This window comes from Aythya fuligula, chromosome 2, assembly GCF_009819795.1.
Source record: "Aythya fuligula isolate bAytFul2 chromosome 2, bAytFul2.pri, whole genome shotgun sequence".
NCBI classification, from domain to species: Eukaryota; Metazoa; Chordata; class Aves; order Anseriformes; family Anatidae; genus Aythya; species Aythya fuligula.
Window position 1 is genome coordinate 39513958 of NC_045560.1, and position 22203 is coordinate 39536160.

Here is a 22203-nt window from a genome sequence, read left to right on the forward strand (position 1 = left end):
AGCTTGCACAGAAAAGAAGGAAAGGACTATAAACCCAATACAAAAAAAATAAAAAAATTCTACAGACCTAGTGAATTTGCTGCTTCGAGAGCACAATGAGAAATAGATAATTTCATTTTTCTGAGGGAATTGAATGAGATAACAGATAAACCCTGTTAGGATGGATCTGACTGCAACGCAGTAAGTGCTGAAGGAGGTGCAGAACATTTCCATTGTATATTATTGTACATTTCCAATCTAATTTGAAATATCATGCAGGTTTTAGTCAAAAATTTTTAATTATTAGTTTTAGTGTTTCTGATTACAAAGCATATTCAATAACAAACAAAAACATCTCCCAGGGAAAACTGGTTCTCTCTGTTGGTGCATGAGATATGTTATTGCAGGGCCTAGTTCAGCTGCTATACTGAAGGTTTTTGCAGGCTTTCCCATTGTACTCTCTCTTTTCAGGAATTTGTAACCACAGAGAACATGCTTTTGCTCCAAACTCTATAGTTCTTTATTGGGTATATATTTACCTAAAATCAAAAGCAAATCTAGAGCAAATGAAGATACCATGTAAAGGTTTCTTCAAACACCATCTTAAAGACAAATATTATTTTAATGCAAAATGAAGGTAATTAAGGCAATTACAAGACAATACAAAATCTAACCAAAATCTCTTTGGTTACTTGCTTTTAATAATGAAGGTCCTGTCAGCAAGAGCTGAAATGACCATTCTGCATAGCCAAGTTTTGCCTTTTAGACATCTAGAATGTAATATGCTTCACCAAAATGTAATTCACCAGAAGTTGCTGGGTAGAAGGTCTGCATGCCTTTGATGTGCAAATGCATGCTTAAATGCTTTGAAGAATTAGGGCCTAAAGTCCATACTGGATTCGCAGTATTATAACATCCTATCCTTTGGTGTTTCATCTGAATGCTCTCTCTTATAACTTTGAACTAATGTGGCATGAATATGACACTTCCAAAGGTTTCACAGTCCTAGAAATTTTGTCATGAATGCCTAATTTTTAAACATATTCATCTTAAATAAAGCATTATCTATTTCTGTAGTATACAGAAATAGACTGCCATTTTACAGCTCAACTACATTTGTAAAAATAAAAAAATAAAGGTCATTATATGATGATACAAACATAGATGCAATGGCAGAAGTTGCAAGATTCCACTAATTCTGATTTTGTAATTCTGTTATGAATCTGATGAAAAAATGACTGTATTGTTTTAGACCAATAATCCAGGGTTGTTGAAGCTAAGTACTGAAACAGATAGATAAAAGGACTCCCTGTGGTGAACAGGTCCAGACAAAGTCCTGTAAAGCAAACAGTTCCTCAGATGATATAAAAGAGGTTTAGTCCTGGACCTACTGCTTATCCATTTAACCATCTTTGCCCTGGCTATTCCAATTACCAAAGCAGGATAGAAACTGCCATACAAAAGGACAACAAAAGATTTACGTGTAGCGAAGCTTCTGCTATAACTTTGCTTCTTCAAAAAGCATCCTAAAAAAAAACACAAAAGATTTCCCCAGCATGCCTGTGTTAAGGTGCCCATTTAAAGAAGCTGATGAAAGGGACTCCAACAGTTCCTTACAGTTAGAGGGGGCCCCTTTTAACTAAATCCAGATACACCAGGTAAAGAAAAGGGTTAAGCCTACGCAAGGTCTGAAGAACTGGCTCTTAGTATTATCTCAGTACTTCTCACAAAAGTAATTTATCTGTTTGGAAACAACACCTAAACCCAAGCTGGGAGAAGGTCTTTCCTCCTACACATTTCCTCCTGCACTTTTGCAGCTGATGTGTCCATCTAAGAATTTGCTCTCCATTCATTCACTTTTTCTCTCTAGGCAGGAATTTTTAATGGCTGAAATAATCTTTTTCGCTTAGACTCTGGTGTACAAAAGGTCGATATTTTTTGGTGACCAGCTCATCATTTTTTTCTGTAAGGAGCTTCAATATTCTTTCCAGAGATAAGGTGTATATCTTTCTTTGCTTTTTGTAATACCTATTCCTCCCTTAAAGCCTCATTTAATTTCCTTATTGAGCCAGAATAATACCAAGCAGGTAATCTTATGCATATATAATATAAAATACTGATACAAAATAATACAACTTCTCCACTCCACAGCCACATATAAAAATACTTGTTCCAAAGCATTTGTGAGGTTTCTGGTGTTGCCTGTTCTGTTTCTCTCTCCCTTTTCTTTTTTTTTTTTTTTTCCAAAAACTTTTTTTTCTTCGTAAATTAACAGAGAATAGTTGCTAAGCAGCTACGTTTGAATAACAGATCAAACTTAATTTGGCAATGCTACTGTATCAGTGAAGGGTTACTTTGCAAGAAGTGGCAATACCAAACACTCCACTGCATCTAAAATCTGGTTTGAACAATCACAACTCTTGCTGGCACTTGCTCTTTTTTGCTCTTCAGTGTTTACACTGCTGACAAAGGCCCAGTTTTGCTACCACAGGGAACCAATCACTGCTACAAAAATCAAAGTAAGAGCTACTACTCTTCAGCAGCAGGTAGTGCTTTAGACCATTGATTTATGAGAAAAATATTCCTGGAGAGATCTAGGGTACGTCAATACAAACAACACAGTTTAGAGATACATACAGTTCTCCCTATTCCTTCTGACTCCCCTCCTGCAATAACTTGAACTTCACTCATAGGATTCATCTTTCTTTCTCCTGTTTGTCAATTAGGGTACCAAAATCAGGCAGAATTCAGAGAGCTTTACACATCCTGAACTTGTCCCTACTAGATAAACTTTAATTACAGAGAGAGCAGGACAGTGTCATTGTCACCTCATTGACACTGGTCATGAGGAATCTCGAAAATGACCCAGGTGGGACAGAATGATGACATAAGATGACAGGTGGATAAACTTAAGAAGGACAATTGTCATTCTGCTATGAGATTAACAGGAAGACATAGGGTACAGCTTATAAACTAACATGTGAATACATGGGAAATCACTAGCTCAGAGGCACAGTACCTTATATACACACTAAAAAATGCATAGGTTGAAAGAAAACACTTAAGATTTTACTTTTAAAATTCTCAGAGGAAGTGGAATGACTGACTGCCTTAGGGTGAGTACTGACATTTCCTTCACTCTTCAGTCTGCTGTTCTCTACAGTTTCTTGCAAAACATTCCTCTTTCAAAGAGGCTTTCAACATAATCATCTTGTCTAGTTTACTCCTAACATAAAATTTAAAACATACACTTTACTCCAGCTTTTCTCACTAACTACTGTTACTACTGAGGTTTCCCCTTCCTCATCAGGTCACTGAATCTGCATGTTGTTCTATCATCCAGCAATGCCTGTATTTATATCTATACAAAAGGAGTTGAGGTATTTTTAAAAATAAAAGCAAATTTGATATAAAATAAATCAAGCCATATAAATCTTAGATTAGAATGAATTCTCTATGAGGTGTTGAACAACCATTCTGAGCTAATAACAGAAGCTACCATACTTTTGGGCTATGATGGGTTTATTTATTATTAATGTTCCCTAAGAACAGTCAATGTATTTGACCATTGCATGTCACATGGTGTGATACATGCCTCAAGGATTAGCATGCTAAATCGGATGCATAATGGTAGTTTAAAGGCAAAATTCTTTGCTGAAGGTTCCAATTCAGAGCAGAACAAAGTTAATATATATATATATTTATTTTTTTTAAAACTAATAATGAAAAAAATATAGTAATATGTGAATTTTATTAAAAGGATTTTGTCTGAGACTGAGCTGGAATGACTACTTAAGTGATGATACACAAAACCTAAACTTCAGGAATATTTTGGAGTGGGAAAGGTGAAGTAGTTCTTACAGAATTTATTAGCTGTCTCTGAAAGAACAAATGGATTGATAAACAATTTGATTGTTTCCATTAACTCTATGCTTGCTTGACATAACCTTTAACAACATTTAACAAAGCATTGTTTTAGAAAAGACATACGTCTTCTCTTTGAGGCAACAATGATACTAAGAAGCTATAATTGACACATAGGTAAAATTCTATGTTATAACCAAATGCAGATTAAAGCAAATATGTGCAGTGAAATACTTTATCACCCTCCTTTAGTGTCCCTCACCCCACAAGACTACTCACGAATATGCTGTTAAAAGATTCTCCTAATCTCTTAAAATTAAAAATATACCACATGGAATCTAGTTACATCCAACGTTACTATTTGGAGATGACTCAGAAAGACAGTTTATTTATCTAAACCATTATGCCATCTCCAAACTACACAAGAAAATTCAGTATGTCTGAGCAATGGAGATAACCAGTTCAATGTCAGTTGAAATAATGGGTGTTACATTTGAGAGTCTGACAATAGCCCATTTTCAGGTCTCTGCTTCACACCATTTTTGTGCATGAAAAAATGGTTGCTACCTCATCCTGCTGTTGAAACTGAGTCTGTAGTAAGACGATACTACACCATTTAGAAGGATTCAAGACAATCTTTTGCTTGTCCACTGATCTGTTGTACCTGAATTGAATACCAATGTCTTTGCAACTCCATTAACCCACCAAAAAGAAAATGAGGTGCACAGGACACTGAGGAACAAAATCAACATTCTGAGTTGACAGGAATCAGAATATCAGTTATCAAGATATCAGTTACCAGTTGGACCTACTCTTGCTTACAACAAGTTGGTTTTGCAGACCAGCATGGAGAATTCTATCCCTTTCTCTTTGTAGAAGATAATATTAAAATGATGTGATTTTTCTGGAGTCCTTGATATATTTCTAGCTGCCATTTTACTTTGGAGAAAAAAAAAAAAAAAAAAAGAAAAGAAAAAAGAAAAAGAGTAAATGTATTGACTGCAAATCGATCAAAGTAATGAACACGGTTTACTGCTTGAATTTCTACTTCAGCCAAACTCACACCATAATAAATTTAAATCTTCTATATATACGGATAACTAAAAAAGAAGGATCTATGCAATGCCCATTGCAGTGGCTTCTACGTCCTGCCCCCATGCATTAGTCTTTAAACAACACAGTACTGGATACTAAGACAACAGGCAGAGTTGGCACAATAAAAACTCGTCAGCCCTTTACAATAAGTAACACTGTCAGACTAGAATAGTCTATATGACTGGTCACATCATCACATCATGAAGAAAAATTATAAGAATGTACACCCAAACATATATATTCTGAATTTCAATAGTTATGTCATTAAACTGCAGGTAAAAATTAAACAAAGGCGCTTTGTTTCATGATACATCAAAAGAACACACTGCCTTACAGCAGATGTTTCGGCAAGCAGAATGCAGGCCAAACCTAAGCTCTAATTGTGAGTTTCTCCCTCACAGTTTGAATTTTCCAAATTGAACATCTCACTGTCTAATTGAAGCACTCAGTCAGCATCTGTTCTGCTCAAGCAACTGCATGAAGTTTAAAATACTGTTTATAAGCAGTATTAATGTCTTTTACTTTCAAGACATCAAACACTTAGAAATGATTATTCCTTAATTGATACTAAAACAAAACTACATTGTATTAAAAAGTGGCCTCCTCTTGATGAAATGACAATTTGTAAATATCCAGTAGAGAACGATATCACAGCTTAATTAAAAATGCCACTTTCCATCTGTATGCCATACCTCTTTTGTTCTATTACTACATAAACAGATAATAAAATATTTTGTACAGGCTCTAACACTAAAACCCCCATATACATCTAAGCTAATGATCTGAACAGAGTCTAGTCACTGTTTCTAGATCTCTAGGAAAAGAAAAGTAGTTGTGTAGGTGACATGTAGCTTCCTCGTACAACACAACATATCACTTTTCCCTAACAGTCTTTCCTTGCAGGCTGGACAGAATCCTTCCTGCTTTGCTTCTTCACCAGCTCCCTTTCATAGGTTTTTATCTCCTCTCAACACAATAGTCTTAGTATCCCTGCTTTACTGTAGGCCTTTAGAATGCACACAGTAATGTAGCTTGAAACATGCTTGTGGATGCCATCTGCTGAACCTCCCCGGTGCCACACCAACTGGCAGCCTTTCCCAGGCTCTTGTACCCAGGCCCTTGCAGTTTTGCCCAGTGAAGTTCTGATTATCTCCTTGGGTAGGGAGTCCACACCTTTCCTGGCTAAACTAGTCTGGTGTTCGACAATATTCACTATGGAAAATAAATTCTTCCTAATATCTGTTTGGAATTCCCTGCATAAATTGGCTACCTCAGAAACAGAGTAAGACAGCATTGTAAGTATAGGATTTATAGTAATCTATAATATAGATGTCTAAGGTAATAATCCAGGTTTGTACTATAGTTAGAGGAGATAAGTGCCTCCTGTAGATGGTTAGTGCCATTCCAGGTAAGTGCCTCAGATGGAATAGTTGCTTTCTGTAACTACACATCTTTCTGCATTGACTCTGGAAGGTGCTAAACAGTTGGTTCATATTGTACCTTTTGCTTTTATAAATCAGTTTAGGTCAGACACCTCATCCATTTTAACTTAAATTTCTGCAAGAAAGTTCATAATATGACTTGGTTATATCCTCATACAGTGGGCATTTAGCAGCTTATTTTGATACATGGTTGAATTGTTCAGCACATGGAGGTGAGGGAAATAAAAGCCAGATTTTTCTTTTAAATATTGGAATGCCCTCAAATTGTGTATCTCAGATCATACTAATGTATTTAAATATCCTAATTTTCAACATTGATCTTTTAACTAGCATTATCGTTATAGTGAATAAACCTATTTAATGACTGCGAGTTTCTACCTTCAAGTAAAGAAAATGCTGATAATTTGTTTCAATGTTAATTTTCCCCACTTTGCACCAAAACTCTTTCTCTACTTTTTCTAACCAAAAAGCCAGGGAAGTCTATTGCAATCTACTTTCTATGGGTCTTTCTGCCACTGCATTCAGAGATGTCTACTACCTTGCCTTTTAAATCATTACATAAATGACAATTTGAGGTCTAATACACAATTGGATTAGACCATTTGTCTTCACAGCTGAAATATACTCATTTGCATTCTTTGTTTAAATCACTTCCTTAAGATTGATTAGAAGGCAAAATCTGAATATATTTAAAATAATTCCTTTAATTAATCACCTAAGGAAGAGCCAGCAGAAAGTGATGGCAATGAAAATCATACATGAATAGTAACTAAGTTAAGAAAAGCTCAAGAGTTAGAGCCATATGCTTCACAGGGAGACACTGTAAAGTTAAAAACTACAGGAAAATGAGAGGTATTAGAATGAACAGGGGATTGTTTCAGTAAATCATTCCAGATAAGCCTTTTGTTTGTTTGTTTAGTTTGTTTTTGCTTATTTGCTTTGATCTAATATTTTCAAGTGTTTATCTGGAGATGGACCTATGAGGCAGTCCCCCAAACAGATTAGGTTTAAGCAATAACAGTAAGACTTACCTTTAATCACATATTTTACCTTTTTTTTTTTCTTCTGGCCTGGATGAAGCAATGGATAAAAGAAACAAATGCCCTTAGAGATTAAGGCATAATTTTGCCTGAAGCATAGTTATGATAGATATTCACATAAAACCAGAAATTACATGATGGCATCAAGCAGTCATCACTGATAAGTCCATCACTGCTAACTATTTTGTAAAGTTTGGGTGAAAAAGGCAAGGGTGTTTTTAACTCAAAAATAACTATTATTGAGGCATAAAATATTTTGATAGTGCAGATGTAATCCTTTAACACTTGTAGGACTCTCCAGGCACATTACATTTTCCAAGCTTTCTGTGAATGTTAGCCAGTTTTCAAAACTAGAGCATGGAAACACAGCCTAGAGGGCATGAATGCACTATCACTCCCTGTTACAGAAATGACTAGTAGAATAGAGCATTAAAGGGGAGAAATTGCTTTCCCAAAGTCAGAAGAAGCTTGACTAGGCCCTGAGAATTGTCATTAGCTAATGGGGAGGAACAATCTGCAGAACTAGTTGAGACTCATTTTGCTGAAATTACTGATTTCTGCCAACCTGCTTAGGTTGTGCATGCCAAAGGGTACATAAGGACATTGCACTTGGTCCAAACAAAGGACTCAATTGTAAACCAAACAAATGACCAATAGTAACAGACTTGATAAATAATGTTTGCAATTACAATTTAAGAGGTTACAACCACAGTTTTAGCACACACGTGTTGCCACATAACTATTCAAATGCAAGGTAACATGGTGATATTTTAGCAGTATTTACTTAAAAAATCCTTTATGGAGATTTGAAACGATGCTTCATCAGATATGAAAGAAGGGCTTGTATAGATTTTGTTGTAACAAAATAGATGGATGTTAACACAAAAGTAAAGTTACTCAGAACTGACAACTCATATGTAAAATTAATGATAGACAGACAGATGAAATAAACTAAAGTTTAAGGATGTGTTTGAAAAGACTGATTTCAGCCAGAACCTTTGAGGTTCAAACTCATTAGACTAACTTGAACAGATTTTCTTTTGTTCTATGTGCTCCAGTATTACTGGCTTGAGGAAGAAATGCATCAAAAAGTCTACTACAGACACAGACAACATGAGGAGAAAAGAGAAAAAGAAAACAATGCATGGCTAGTTTATAAACTGGAGTTTTAGGCTGACTATAAAGCAGAATCCAAATTAAATTCCTAAGGTTCCAATGTGTCTCACAAGCTCCTGTTGCCATACAGAATTTTCTTAAGTTCAGAAACTACCTGAATGTTGTTACATGTAAGGTAAGTAACTTTTATCCAATAAAAATGCCAAGTCCTTTAAGAATAATCTCAATCAGCAAAAATGTGCTCCCTCAGCTCAATTTTTTAAAATTTGCAGTTTCTCTCTCATTCTGCATTATGAACAGTCAGGAAAAACTAACTGAAATCAATTTTTGATACTATTATATAATAAAAGCCTACAAAGATAATCATTTCCTAGCATAGCTCAGAAATCTGGTATAATGCATACATGTACTTCTTGCCAGCAGTAGCTATCTAAAAAATCTTCTGGTTATATAATCATCTTAAATCACTGAGTAGGTTGAAGATGTAAATGTTTTTAATGATAGTTAAAGACCAAAGCAGATGATTGTTAATCCTCCTCATATTTAAGAGAAGTTGCACACTAAACATTTATTGTGGTATTAACTAGTTTTTTTTTTGTGTGTGTTACTGATTAATCTTGTATCTTACTGAAAAGCCTAACAAATTTTTGAGATGTTTAATTACAGAACTTGAGGTTGTTCTTCACAACCTTTTCATGCCACTTTCTAGTCCACTGAAATGCTATTTTAAGAAATGTAGATAAAATTTAACTGTACGCTACTCTGGGTCCAAATAGGATGAGGCAAATACGCTAATCAAATCACAGAACTGAATAAGCAAGGACAGGAATCCTAACATATTTCATACATAGTGTGCTTTTTTATTTTTGAGTTCAGAGTTGGTTAGGTTCTGTCAATTTCTCATTAAACTAGAAAAAAAGAAAGTCTCACTTTTTTCAAAATTAACACTTATTTCTCTTACTTTTTTTTTTTACATTCAAAGTTGATCCTATCGTTGTATTAGTACAAGTACCATTAACCACATAAATTTGTTTGTTTGTACTTTCACCTGAGCTGCTCAAGGGACACTAAACTTAGCAACTCACAGAGAGAATTATTTACCCTCAGGGTCAGCATCAATTTATATGCCAGATCTGTTGCCATATTACAGCAGTTTCTAAAAAAGAAATTGGAGGACTCCTGAAAAAGTTGCAGTAGTTTGTGAAGAAAGCTAAAGGGAATAATTCTAAATGAAATACAGCTTTTTCCCAATCAACTGAATGTTGGAGTCCTAGCAAATAACATAAAAGCTAGTCTTCAGATCCCTACTTTCTGTGCAATTTGGTGTCATTTGAAACAGACACTACTTCATATTCCAGAAAGAGCCTGTTTGAAGAGAGGAGACACTACAGAGGAGACATGCATACACTGTATTTGATGAAGTAGATTTGATCTATTGCTTTGCTTAAAAGAAATGAAAGGCACTTACCAAAAATGTGTGCTATTGTCTGTGCAGAAAAATTTAAGAACAATTCCCCTTCATCAGGTAATCCTTACTGAGGAACAGGTAGCGAACAACTGCGAATCTATGACTTTTTAAGTATCTGAGGACTTGTTCTTACAGAAGGATTTTATTTGATTTCAAAGGCACAGACATTTTAATTTTGTGCTGTGTTAGTTCATTTTGAGATATTTTCAGTAAGTACCAAGGTAATTTCTCTCTCTTCTTTCAAATTTAGAGAGAAAATCAAAATTAGGTTTCAAAAAGGTATAGCTTCAGTAAATTAACAATAAATACAATAGATTTTGAGAGAACAAACCTGTTTCAGATGGTATCAGGAGATACTAATTTCCTGCATAAAGTAGGTAACTAAAAAGGAAAGGAACCATTCCTGCCAGGAACAAAGATGTAAGCACTGTAAGTCAAAACTGGATACTTTAACTTGCTGTGCAATGTTTCCAATATTAGTGAGTGAATGAGTGTGTTTGTGGCAAGTGCATCTTCCAAATACCTGTTCTGAGATAGTTTCTAAGTCTCTCTTCTTGGAAGCCTTCTGTTCTTCCTCCCACCTCTCTTCCATGCCCAATGCCATATATCCTTTATTTTCCAATCCTTTCACCGACAGTCATGTCTGCACTGCTGCTCCTCTCTCATGTTACTTCTTAACTCCAACAATAGCTTTTACTGCTTCCCAGAGCTGATAGTGCTGTTTGGGAGGGCACTGCTATAATTAACTCTGGCATCACCCCCATGATTAATCTTTGTCATCTGAGTCCTAGCAACACCAATAATGTAATGGGTTGGATCCATTGACAAATCGGTACATTTCAAAAAAAAAAAAAAAAAAAAAAGAGTAAAGTGATGGATATTTTTTCATCTACTTCCAGCTTCCATGAGCATAGCACATCAAAAATCATTCTTCTGATTAGATCAGACTTGATCAGACTTCTACTGATTATAACAAGTCATAGTTCACATATTCCTATCTCTTATTCAGGTTGCCCAAGGAAATTTTCCTATACCTCTCCCTGCCTGAGTACATTAGGCACCATCTGGAGAGGTGAAAGAGGAAACTCAAGTTACCTCATTAGTAATTACAATCAACAAACTTTCCTGCTGATTCAGTTTGGTCAGCATGTTACTTCATGGAGGGCTATCACATGCCAAGTCAACACATTTAGCTCAAGAACTTCCTAAAATACACTTCACTGGAGGTAGAGTCTGGAAAGTGTTGGTATATTTACTGTTGGTTATCTACTCTTCTGTTCTTTCTTAAATTGTCAGAGAGAAGATATAGCTTGTTACTTTGCTACAGTCTCATTTCATTATCCCCAGATATCAATATATCAACCCTACCCATTGAAATTAAAGGTTTGTGCACGCATGATTAACTTGAGATGATTAACTCAAGAACTAAAACACATCTGATAATCAGCCTATATTATTTTTATGATCGCAAACTGATATCTTAGTATGGTGGACATAGATCTCCAGAACTATGTTTTGATACAACATAGACATAATGGACTACAGATAGGCCCAGTGATAACTGTACAGGATTAGAGAAAATTAAGGCTACAAATTTATGCCTTTTCTGGCTTTTTGACAAATGTCTCAGGAATAACTGGGTCTGCATCTGAGCCTTTATATTTTTTTTTTTTCAAATATTTCCTTTTCAGAGTTATTTTATACAACTTTAGGAACTCCTGCCATGACTTCTATTTGTTACGATCACCGTTGTTGCCATTCAGACATCCTAGAAATTCCATAACAGTTTCCATAGCAAATTACTGAAATAAACTGCTTCTTGGTCTGCTTTTCAGCAGGTATAACACCACCTTCAGTTGTAATTTATATATATATATATATCTTTTTTTTTTTTTTTTTTTTTTTTTAAATCTGCAATTTTCATGCAGCTGTAGACAACTTTCTGTTGTGAGTCATTATGACAGTTTTTACAGTCCACTCTATTCTGATTGTCTTAGAATCTTAAGAATTATAAATTTAAAGAATTTATTTAAAAGTTCTGATTCTTTCTGATCATAAATTATATGTGTAATATGTCATTTAAAACTTTTTACTCACACAACATCTTTTACACTTTTTACATCACACAACATTTGACACTGGACAAAATACAATAGAAATTCATTCATTTGTATTCTTTTCAATAATAAGACTTTGATACTTACATATGTTATAGAAAACTACATATTTAAAAAAAAAAAAAAAAAAAAAAAAAAACCAAAAACATTTTCCTGAGATACAGGCTTTTGAACTATTATTTATGATATATTTTTTTTGATTACTAATTTAATGTGTGTTGATATTTAAGCAGTATAACTCTAAGTATTCAGAACAGCCAAAGGAAAGATGCCAGGAAAAACAGTAGTTGCATGAGAATTTGGAGTTCTATATTCCAATTCTACTGTACAAATCTAACATGAAACCTTTTGGGATTTTCTTCCCTTATTAAATAAATAAATATATATATGTTGGGGTAAAATAAATTAGTCAGGAAAAGAACATTACAGAAATATTCCATCAGAGATTTTGCATCATAAGATGACTCCAGATTGATGACTTCAGCATGTGTCATTTACTAGCCTAAACTACTGTGACTAAGAATAGTGAGAAAGAGCCTCAAACATTTTAATTATCATAAAAGATAAAAGTAGGGGAGTTCTAGGACAAATTCTTGAATAACAGCAGAAATGTTATTGCATGTTATGAATATGCAATTAAGGAGATAATTGTGCTTAGGAATGTGTTTACTTAGTGTAAAATTACCTGTTGTGCAAGCTCATACTTTTTTCAACAGATAACTTTGAAAGTCCTAAGATGAACAAACTTCAGGTTGTGCAAACAAGAAAAAAGTGAAGATCGGTAAGTAGTTATTCAGCTAAGTTGATAGGTTAGCAACACAAACATGCCTAAGGCAGGAAAGATTCGTGTTTTAAATCTTTGTAAATGTCTGTCTCATCAACAGAAATAATAGTGATTTTAAAATGTTATCACTCTTTTCCCTCTTTAGACTGCAGTAATCAAATCATTTCTTTAAGTAATTCCTTTTCACTTTAATTGCAGCTTTTAAAAACAGGTTAATAATCATCCATATTTAAACCGTAGATTTTATGAGTTATACTTATTATGCAACCCATTAAAGTTTTATAGTCTTTGCAGAATAAAATAATCATTGATCTTTTTCATCTGAGTGCTATTAAGACAAAGGGTGTAAACATCAACTGATTAAAACATTATTTAAAATGCTTTATAAAATTTAGTTTTAAGTAATTCCACTCATCAAGACTTGACAAATCTGAAGAGCACTTCATTTAATTTCCTTTACGAGATTGTTTTGCATGAAAGCAAATGCCTGAGGGACCCTTAGTCCCCAGTAAAGGCTGTGCTATTGCCTTTGCTGTGGATACTATGACTTTCTGACAGCAACTTATCTGTCAGCCCACTGTGCAGTGCCCTCTAGCAAGATGAGATAACTCAGAAAGTCTATTCCTTCAGTATTATTTATCATCAATTAAACAAGCAAGTATGTGAGATATTTAGATCCTCTTGATTGTTTCAACAATTAAAAGAAACCACTTCCATACATCAAAAATAGAGAGAAAGAGAAAAACACAGAAAACATAGCTTTCTGTAAGACATTTCTAGGAAATTATAGTAAAGTAAAAGTAAAAAATAGTAAAAGATACAGTCCTTTGTCCAGAGATTATTTCTAGCCTACAACATTGCTAATGAAAACACCTTTAAGCTGATACTCCATAACCTACTGTACAGATTACACTGTATGAACACAGTGCAGTCAGAAGCTTATACAAATGGTGCTTCTGCCTCAGACCTTCTGAGTCAATTACAGACTTTGGAATTGGTGGAGATGAGTTAAATGTCCTCCATTCTCTAATGGCAAAAAGGAGCAGCACAGACATCTGCTCTCCAGCTACAAGGTGCTTAGTAACTGGGAAGTAATACACTGCCAACAAACTCCTGAAGAAATCACAACCTATCAAACACATGGTGGAAGTGCACGTGCTGCACTCAGCTAGTGAACAGACCGCTGGAACAGCACCTTACCAACATCCCTAAAGTAAAGATGAAAACAAATACAATCTGCAGGTTACAGTCATTAAAATGACCACCAGCAGCGAGACATCAGGCCTTGAGTGAGGCCGCAGAGCTAAATACCATCTGAGACAATAGTTGGAAAAGGCCAAACACAGGTGATACTATTACATGCATACTGGAAATAAGTCATCTGGATAAATGAAAACAGATTTACCAAAGGTACACATTACTCTCCAAAAACTGGACAGCAACCAGGAAACAGCTATGGTTGGATGATTTGCATCCACATTACAGTTACAAAGATGAATTCCAGCATAGGCATATTATTGCTCAGCAACATGATATGACACAAAACTTACACTATTTTAAGGTAATCATAAAATTTGCTTGCCCAGGAGAATGTGCATCCTAGAAACCTGAATTTTGACTGAAAGCAATCAGAGAAGGTTGTAGTATACATGGCACAAATTTAATTTAAATGAAAATAAAACTTTTTAATTGATTTTTTATGGTATTTACTCATTTTCACCCATTAGCAAACTCCTCTACACTCTCAACACTGCTGTCATCTTTGTCATAACAGGTGACAGCTGTTCATCATAAGCATAGGAAGCTGCTAATTCCCTAACTGGAGCATAATCCTAAAGCTGTTCAAATAAGATGTGAGGAAATGCAAGTAATTCCAATACTGGGGCCAGTAGTGCTACTAAAACATAAAGTAACGCTAAGAGGAAGATAAAAACAAAAAACAAAACAGAAACAAAAACAAAACAACAAAAAAAAAAAACCAACAACAACAACAAACAAACAAACAAAAACAAAAACAAAAAACTTTGCTGATGCCTATGTTGAAACTTACAGGAGTCCCAGACAGTAGTTGCAAGCAGAGGCTACGCATTTTTGAGAAGGCTGCAAAAGGATTAAAGTTAGTTTTAGTTTAAGGTTAGATTTAGTAGGATGATCCTTACCCTTGCACCAAGTCCAAAGAAAATACAAGAAAACACACTGGAGACAATTTCTAGGGAGCTGAGATACTACTTCTCAGCCACACTGGAGTGTGATGGAAAACAACTGCCATGCAATCACAAGCAACCACAGGAACGTTACCAGAGCTGCAGGAACGCTCATACAAAGCCAGAATATGAGTTCTGTTCCCTGTCCATGACACAGAGCATAGGCTGTATAGAAAAACAGACAGATCGGGTATTTCTGGAGATCCAGAACCACCTTAAACTAACTCATAACTGGAAGACAAAGAACTTAATTTTACCATGTTTCCCAAGCTGTGAACACTTCTTCTACATCACAGAATCAGAGCAATACCGTTATTTCAGACACAGCCCAGGGCATAGATTAAGGATTTAAATACAAGGCAAATAAATCTAGCCAATTCGAATAATTGAATATTTCATACTGATGTTGACTCATTCCTGATTTGCAAGCACCAAATAAAAACATCTGAATTGCCAAGATTTCTTGTGTTTGCTCACTCCCTGATCCCTCTTCTTGCCCTGCAGACTTCTTAATTAAATGGCCTGGCCAGTGATGAAAGTGTTATATGAATAAAGACTTCCTAAACCCAACCATTATTTTTTGCAATCATCCTAATACTTTTTTTTGCATTTATTTTTTTTGAAAAATACTAAGCTAAACAGCAATAGAGATATCAACTATAAAGAAGACTATACCTATCTTACAGCTCAATTACAGTGCTATGGAAAGGGAAACAACAAGCCAAAACCCCTGTTTGTAGACACCTGTAAATGAGCAGCCATGCAAAGAATATCCCCAGAAGCAATAATCCCCTCTGTTTGTCTGACAAACTACCAATTTGATGCAGTACAGTTCTCCACCTGATAAGGGTCCTTTTCACAAAAATAACATTAAAAATCACTAGCAGCACAGACTGTATTTTTACTGCCAAGTTCTTCCACATAGCCAATATTCCATTTTGACTCTCATGAAACTGAGGCTATTGCATTGTCCCCCAACTATGCCTTTATGGAAACAAAGAATTCTGACAGCAAACCATCACTATTTAATTTCAAAGGACTTTACATGCTGAAAAAAGCACCATTGCAAATGATGAGAATATGGGGGGGAGGAACTCTCATCAAGCTTTCCTGCTCAGTTATGTCAGAAATCATGAAATAAAGAAAAAAAAAAGGGGGGGACGGGGCGAGGGGGAGGGGGAGGGGGCAAATTTCAGGCTGCTAATATTAAAAAATAATAATATATATATATATATATATATGTTTCAAAAATCTTCTCCGCTCCTCCATATCAAAAGCTACATCTTATTCATAATATCCAGAAAACTGGCATGTAAGCTTTGTAGCACATATCTCTCTTCAAGATAAAAAAAAAAAAAATACCCAGGACAAGAGTATTAGGAAAATATTTCAAAACTGTTTTCTGGCAGCTTTTAGATAGGTTTTATCTAGTTTTTCTGGCATAACCCTTTCCAGAAATAACTATTAGTAGGCAGGTTTCCTATATTGTCTATTTCTATCCAGTGCCTGGCACAACAGGACAAGACTGCATTTCCCAACAACCAGGCAGCTCTGCTCCACATGAGCTAACTTGGTGGTTGCAGGCCAGGTAGAGTCTGGCAGCAAGAACAGAGCGTGGAGAAAAATGGCTCCTATTGAAAGCCAGCCATAATTACTCCCTACTGATACATACAAATACAAGCATCACCTCTGTAAACAGAGAGCATAGCATTTATGTTGTCCTCAGAGCTGCTAGGATGTTTCACAGTTACCAAGCTGTGAAAGCTGCAGGAAGCAAGGAGAACTACCTTAGCACTCTGACACAAGCCACTGTTGAAGCACTGCCTTAGAGGCTCCAAACTATGGGCAACATCCACTGTTCCCTCCCAAATAGTAAAACTCTACCAGGGGAAGGTGATACATGAAGCCTTAAGTATTGTACATGAAAGTATGAAAGTACACGAGAACAAACAAACAAGAAAAATCAGGAGACTGGACAAGGATTACTACAGATAGATCATGAGAAAAAGACATCTGTAGAGTAACAAGGACTTTTCAATCCAAATTTAGTAGAGTTCTGACATTACTACCACTCTTCCAAGTTGCAAGTTGAAAGTCTAAAATGTAATCATATTTCTGTCCAAAGGATTTTTTTGGGGGGGAAATCTTCCACTGACAACATGGGAAAATCAGGCCTTATTTTGGAGTTAGGATGGATCTTTTCAAGAAGTATCTCTATTTCTGCTTACAAGCATTTACACGGATCTTCTACATTGTGGACCTCTTCCACTACAGATCTTGCTCATACCACAGTCTATGAGGCATAAATAATATTTCAAGATTGAAAACACAGAACTATACAAAGTGTTTGCTAAATGATCTCAAACGTTTTTTAGAATGGACAGGTTATTTTTTTCTGACATTCTTCAAAACACATATTAGAAAGCTACATAAGTATTGTATGTTGTCAGATTCTTTCATTCATAAAATGTATCCATGTACATCCCATACACTTAACTCATCATTTTCTAACAGATATACTTGCAATGAACTTGTGATTCTTCAGGGTCTGCACAACAGTGTACTGTTTTCAATTTTAACATCTGTGTTTTTACAATTCCTTTCTACATAGGACTTGAGGGTACCCATTTACTTCACAATTACGAGTACAGCACCTACAAATGTTCAGCTAACCAGATTGTTAATTGGTATGTTTGCTTTAAGCTTTCTTGTACAAATAGAAAATGTCCCTCATGAAAATGAATGGTATAAAGGTTCATAGGTTATCATCCCTGCATTTCTGTGGTTACTTGTTTTTTACTTTCCCCTTTCCACAGTGTCCAGAGACATTATTGAGAAAGGTTTGCACAGACCTTTTACCTCCTCTATTCTCTGCCTGGATGCAAGCTTTTGACTTCACAGAAATCAGTGCTGAATGTTTTCCTCAGAGGCAGTCATCAAAAAACTGAGATAGCTTTAGACCAAAAGTCATTAGTAACAAAGAAAATAAACTGAATTAGAGTGAAAAATGTTATAAAATACACCTCACTATTATTGTTATTATTATGGTGTACTTAAGATCAGCATTTATTTTTGTTAGATCTTGAGTATATGCCTAAGAGAATCTCCATTGGTATGAAAAATCAAGCAAGCAAATTACTTTGCTTTCACCTCCCCTAATACCTACATCCAGTTAGCCTGAATACTCAAATTCCTTTAAAGTTGTCTTTAGATATAATTAGAAGCTAGCATAACTGCTTAATAAGTAGAAGCATGTCTCTGTAGACATACAATACAATGTCAGCACTTCCGTCATCTGATTTCTAAGTGGAATTTAAGATATCAGCCGTGAATAGCTTATGACCTGTCCCTTAATGTGGGATTCATCTCACCAACCGTAGACGCAGCTGAGCCAGTCCCTCATTATAGTCATCAGAGATGAATGGGAAACTTTCAGGGTTCACTTCACCTCATCCCAACATAGATACATAGGATGTCTGCATTACAAGCTACTTTTGTGCATTTTTCTCCACTTGAACAAATGAAGAAATTGTCTGTTTTTCTGTTATCTTTTTAAAAGAAACTTAGACTGATTAGCCCAGATATTTATGCTTATTATAACCAAACTCACAAGCTAATTTAGGATTGCCATAACTAGAGACTGCTTCCTTTCTCTGCAATATGACACATCTTTACTTGAGTACCTCCTTGACCATTGCTCTTCTCGAGGGAAAGCTGTTGAAAAGTGTGTTTGGCCTGGAAATAGCCAAAACTCTGGAATTCCTTCTAGACTCTTGGGAAGTAGCCCAGACATGATGCCAAACAGATTAGTTTCTGTAGAATTATGGAAAGGTAAAGAGGAAATCTATTTCCTAAGACCCTATCTACAATTTTGATGTCTCAAATCAAGGCAAAATCTAATTTATCTGCAACATGAGAGAGAACATCCAGTTCAGGTTTTTGGAGTTTTAGGTCTTTTACTGACCACCTGCTTAACCTTGGTTCTGTACAAATGCTTCTCCACTTACACTGTGCAGGATTGTGAGGTCAATAAATATAAAACATTATCAACAACTCACAGGCATGTATATTTATGCAGGTTGTTTTTTGGTGAAACGCTTTCCTGTCTCACACTCACATAATTAAATAACTTGTCAGACGTTCTGTTTAAAGTCTAATATGGCTTGTGGGTTACCTTCTCTTTACACTGACAATGCTCAGCAGCAGCTGATGCGTCCCCAAAGATTCGTCAGCATGGAAAGAATTTCTGGAAATATGCATAACTACTCAGCTAGCCTTCATGTTTGGAGGATGCCATTAACCAGCTCTGGCATATGAGCTAAACATAGCAGCGTTCAATAATGTACTGTTCAGAAGGAAAATGGGAACACTGAGGATGATGCTGCATGTCAGCACACATGATGAGAAGGCAAAGGTCACGTTGCAAGGAACAGTCTATAAGCAAATGACGGCAGCTCAGATGACAGCATTCTCACACTCAGGACTGACACACTCAGGAAAGGTAGATTTGGCAGATGGCCATGCATCAGAAGAAGCAGCCCTTTGCATGGGAATGCATTTCAGTGTGTTGTTAAAAAGAGCTGCTGGTCTTATCCTTGAAACCTAGGCTCAGATTACTGAAGAATTTGAGATAAGGAGTCTCTAAAGTTCAACTACAGTGCTTACACATAAAGATATACTTCTAAGATGATGTTCAGGAATAACAGGGTTTTGCTATGAGTCTGTTTTTACCTTTTTATTTCTAAATTAATATCAGCACATATTACTTCTGTCCACTTCCCCAAGATATGAATAGTACACAATCAGTCTTTTAACAATTAACAGTCTGTTAACAAAACTATCTGAAAATCCCAAAGTACGGAAAATCCTGAAAAAAAAAAAATAGAAAATAAATTCTAATAAAATGTTTATAATAATTCAGCTGGCCTCCTGCATTAAATATAAGTAGTGATCACAAAACTGGTAAGAGTTTTAGAGTACACTAAACTTAAATCTAATTAATACATATCATAATGTGTTATTCAGGTTTTAACTTGGTTAACACCAGCCCTTTTTAAAACTTTACTGCATATGTATATACATTTTAAAATTTGACAGTTTCTTTGTAATGATTTTTTGACTTATGTTTTCTGAGTATTTTAAGACGTTCATGTTATAGCTGCTCTTATCTCTATTAATGCTTGCATTATACAATTGCTTGCATTTAAGACTGCATAAATATTTCTCATAATTAGTTCAATTGCTTTAAAGCAAAACACACATGAAAGGTAAATAAACATTTAATTACTGAAATTTGCTATCGATTACTACAAATCACTTCTAGAATTGGTATGCTCTTTAATTAAGATTTTATATTTTAATTAGTAATGTTATGACATAACAATTTCCACCTCTCTCTATGTCTCTCAGAGTAAGTAACCAAGCACACTCCTAACTTTTTCTTTTCCTATATGTAGCACTGGTAAATGAAGAAAAGAAAATCCTAGAGTTAAAAAGTGACATGATTCTATAAAGTTAAAATAAAATTAAAATCAATTTAATTTTTTTCTTTCTTTTACAGCATTAAATACCTCAGCAAGAAAGGGGCAAATTGAAACACTCACTATTTAGGTCAGTAAAGTAATGAAAATACCTAAGAAGTAGTAAGTAGATTTCTAAATCTTTAGATAGTATGAATAAATTAAGAAATTATTAAAGAGAAATCTAACCTTGCTTTTAATTTAAAGGGTGAGATATAATGTATCCTAATCTTTTTTTTTTTAAAAAAAAAAAGAAAGAAAGAAAGAAAAAGAAATGAAAAAGGATTGTTTGCCAGTGAATAGCTCATGTTTTTTCCATTCTTGCTTTAATTGCCCTATTTTTTATTTTATTTTATTTTATTTTTTACCATTTACAAAGATAAACTTTGCCCCTCTGATTTGCAAATTTTAGATATTTCTCAAGAAGGATGTTGGAGATGAGATGTAGAATCACTTGGTTTTCATGTTTGCAGCAAACGCTATGTTATGAAAACTGCATGTCTTAAGTTAGAGCAGGGAACTCACAAGGCCTGGAACTGGATATGTCCTGCAACTTTATTGCATGTCACTTGGGATCATATCCCTTTTTTCCTTCTACATTATTTCTGGCTAGCACTCATCCAGGCTTTAATTTATGGCCTACCAGTGTGTCTGAAAGAGCTATTTGGCCCTCAATATGGGAGAGAATATTCCAGGTTTAATTGAGTACATAAAATTCTACTTTGTGCCCTCTTGAGCCTTCTGTGGAAACTGTGGCTCACTGAAGTGGACAGTAACTGTTAGGAGTGTACTTACTGCATTGAAGTTGGGGAACAGATTGACTGCTGCTGCAGTATCCAGAGGAAACGGAAGAAATGGTTTAATATCCAGCGACGGCTGCAAAGGTGGAGCAGGAGGACGCACTAAGGCTGGAAGAGCAGGGCTCTGGCATGTACCACCTATGCGCAGAAAGAGATAGAAGGCATTCAGCAAGTAACATAAACATGGAGAAAAAAAGAAAAAGAAAAAAGCAACAATAAATATCAATATTGGGTTAAACATACAGATTTATTTAATCCACAAAATTACTACATTATTGTAAAAGAGTGCAACCGACTGACTGTTGGTTATAGGTCTTTACTAATAACTGCTTCAGATATCAATCTTTCATTATTTAGAATTAGCTAATAAACCATTTATCTCCCTGGATTAACTAAAACAATAGCTCAGTGCACACCTGACTTCCCTTCAGAACTTCAGCTAGTCTCATTCACTCACAATTTCAGTGCTTTACCCCAGCCCTACTACTCAACACTCTTCAAGAAAACTGCTTCCAAAGAAAAAGAACAACTAGCTGTTCTGCTCTGTGAACGTCATGTAATTTGCAGGTATTTAATTTCTTTAATTAACCAAACTTACATCTTCTGAGTCAGCCTACACTTAGCAAACAACACACCTAGCTACCTTAACAGTTGATCAATACAAGTCTAAATTATAAACAATTTCAGTAGCCATCAAAATTTGTGTTTTGGAAAGATACTGACAAACATATTCTGCTCGTGGAGTAGGTTCAGACTCTGTACAGCAGAAAGCTCC

At 35.2% G+C, this 22203-nt stretch overlaps 1 protein-coding gene across 1 annotated transcript in view; it reads right to left on the reverse strand.

The window, feature by feature from the left end:
* The window catches only part of ZNF385D (zinc finger protein 385D), a 428814-nt gene that overhangs the window by 113278 nt on the left and 293333 nt on the right, over window positions 1-22203 (reverse strand). Inside the window, exon 3 of the mRNA XM_032180709.1 lies at window positions 21424-21566. Within this exon, the coding sequence (XP_032036600.1) occupies window positions 21424-21566 (143 nt within the window). The remainder of the gene's footprint in view (window positions 1-21423; window positions 21567-22203) is intronic.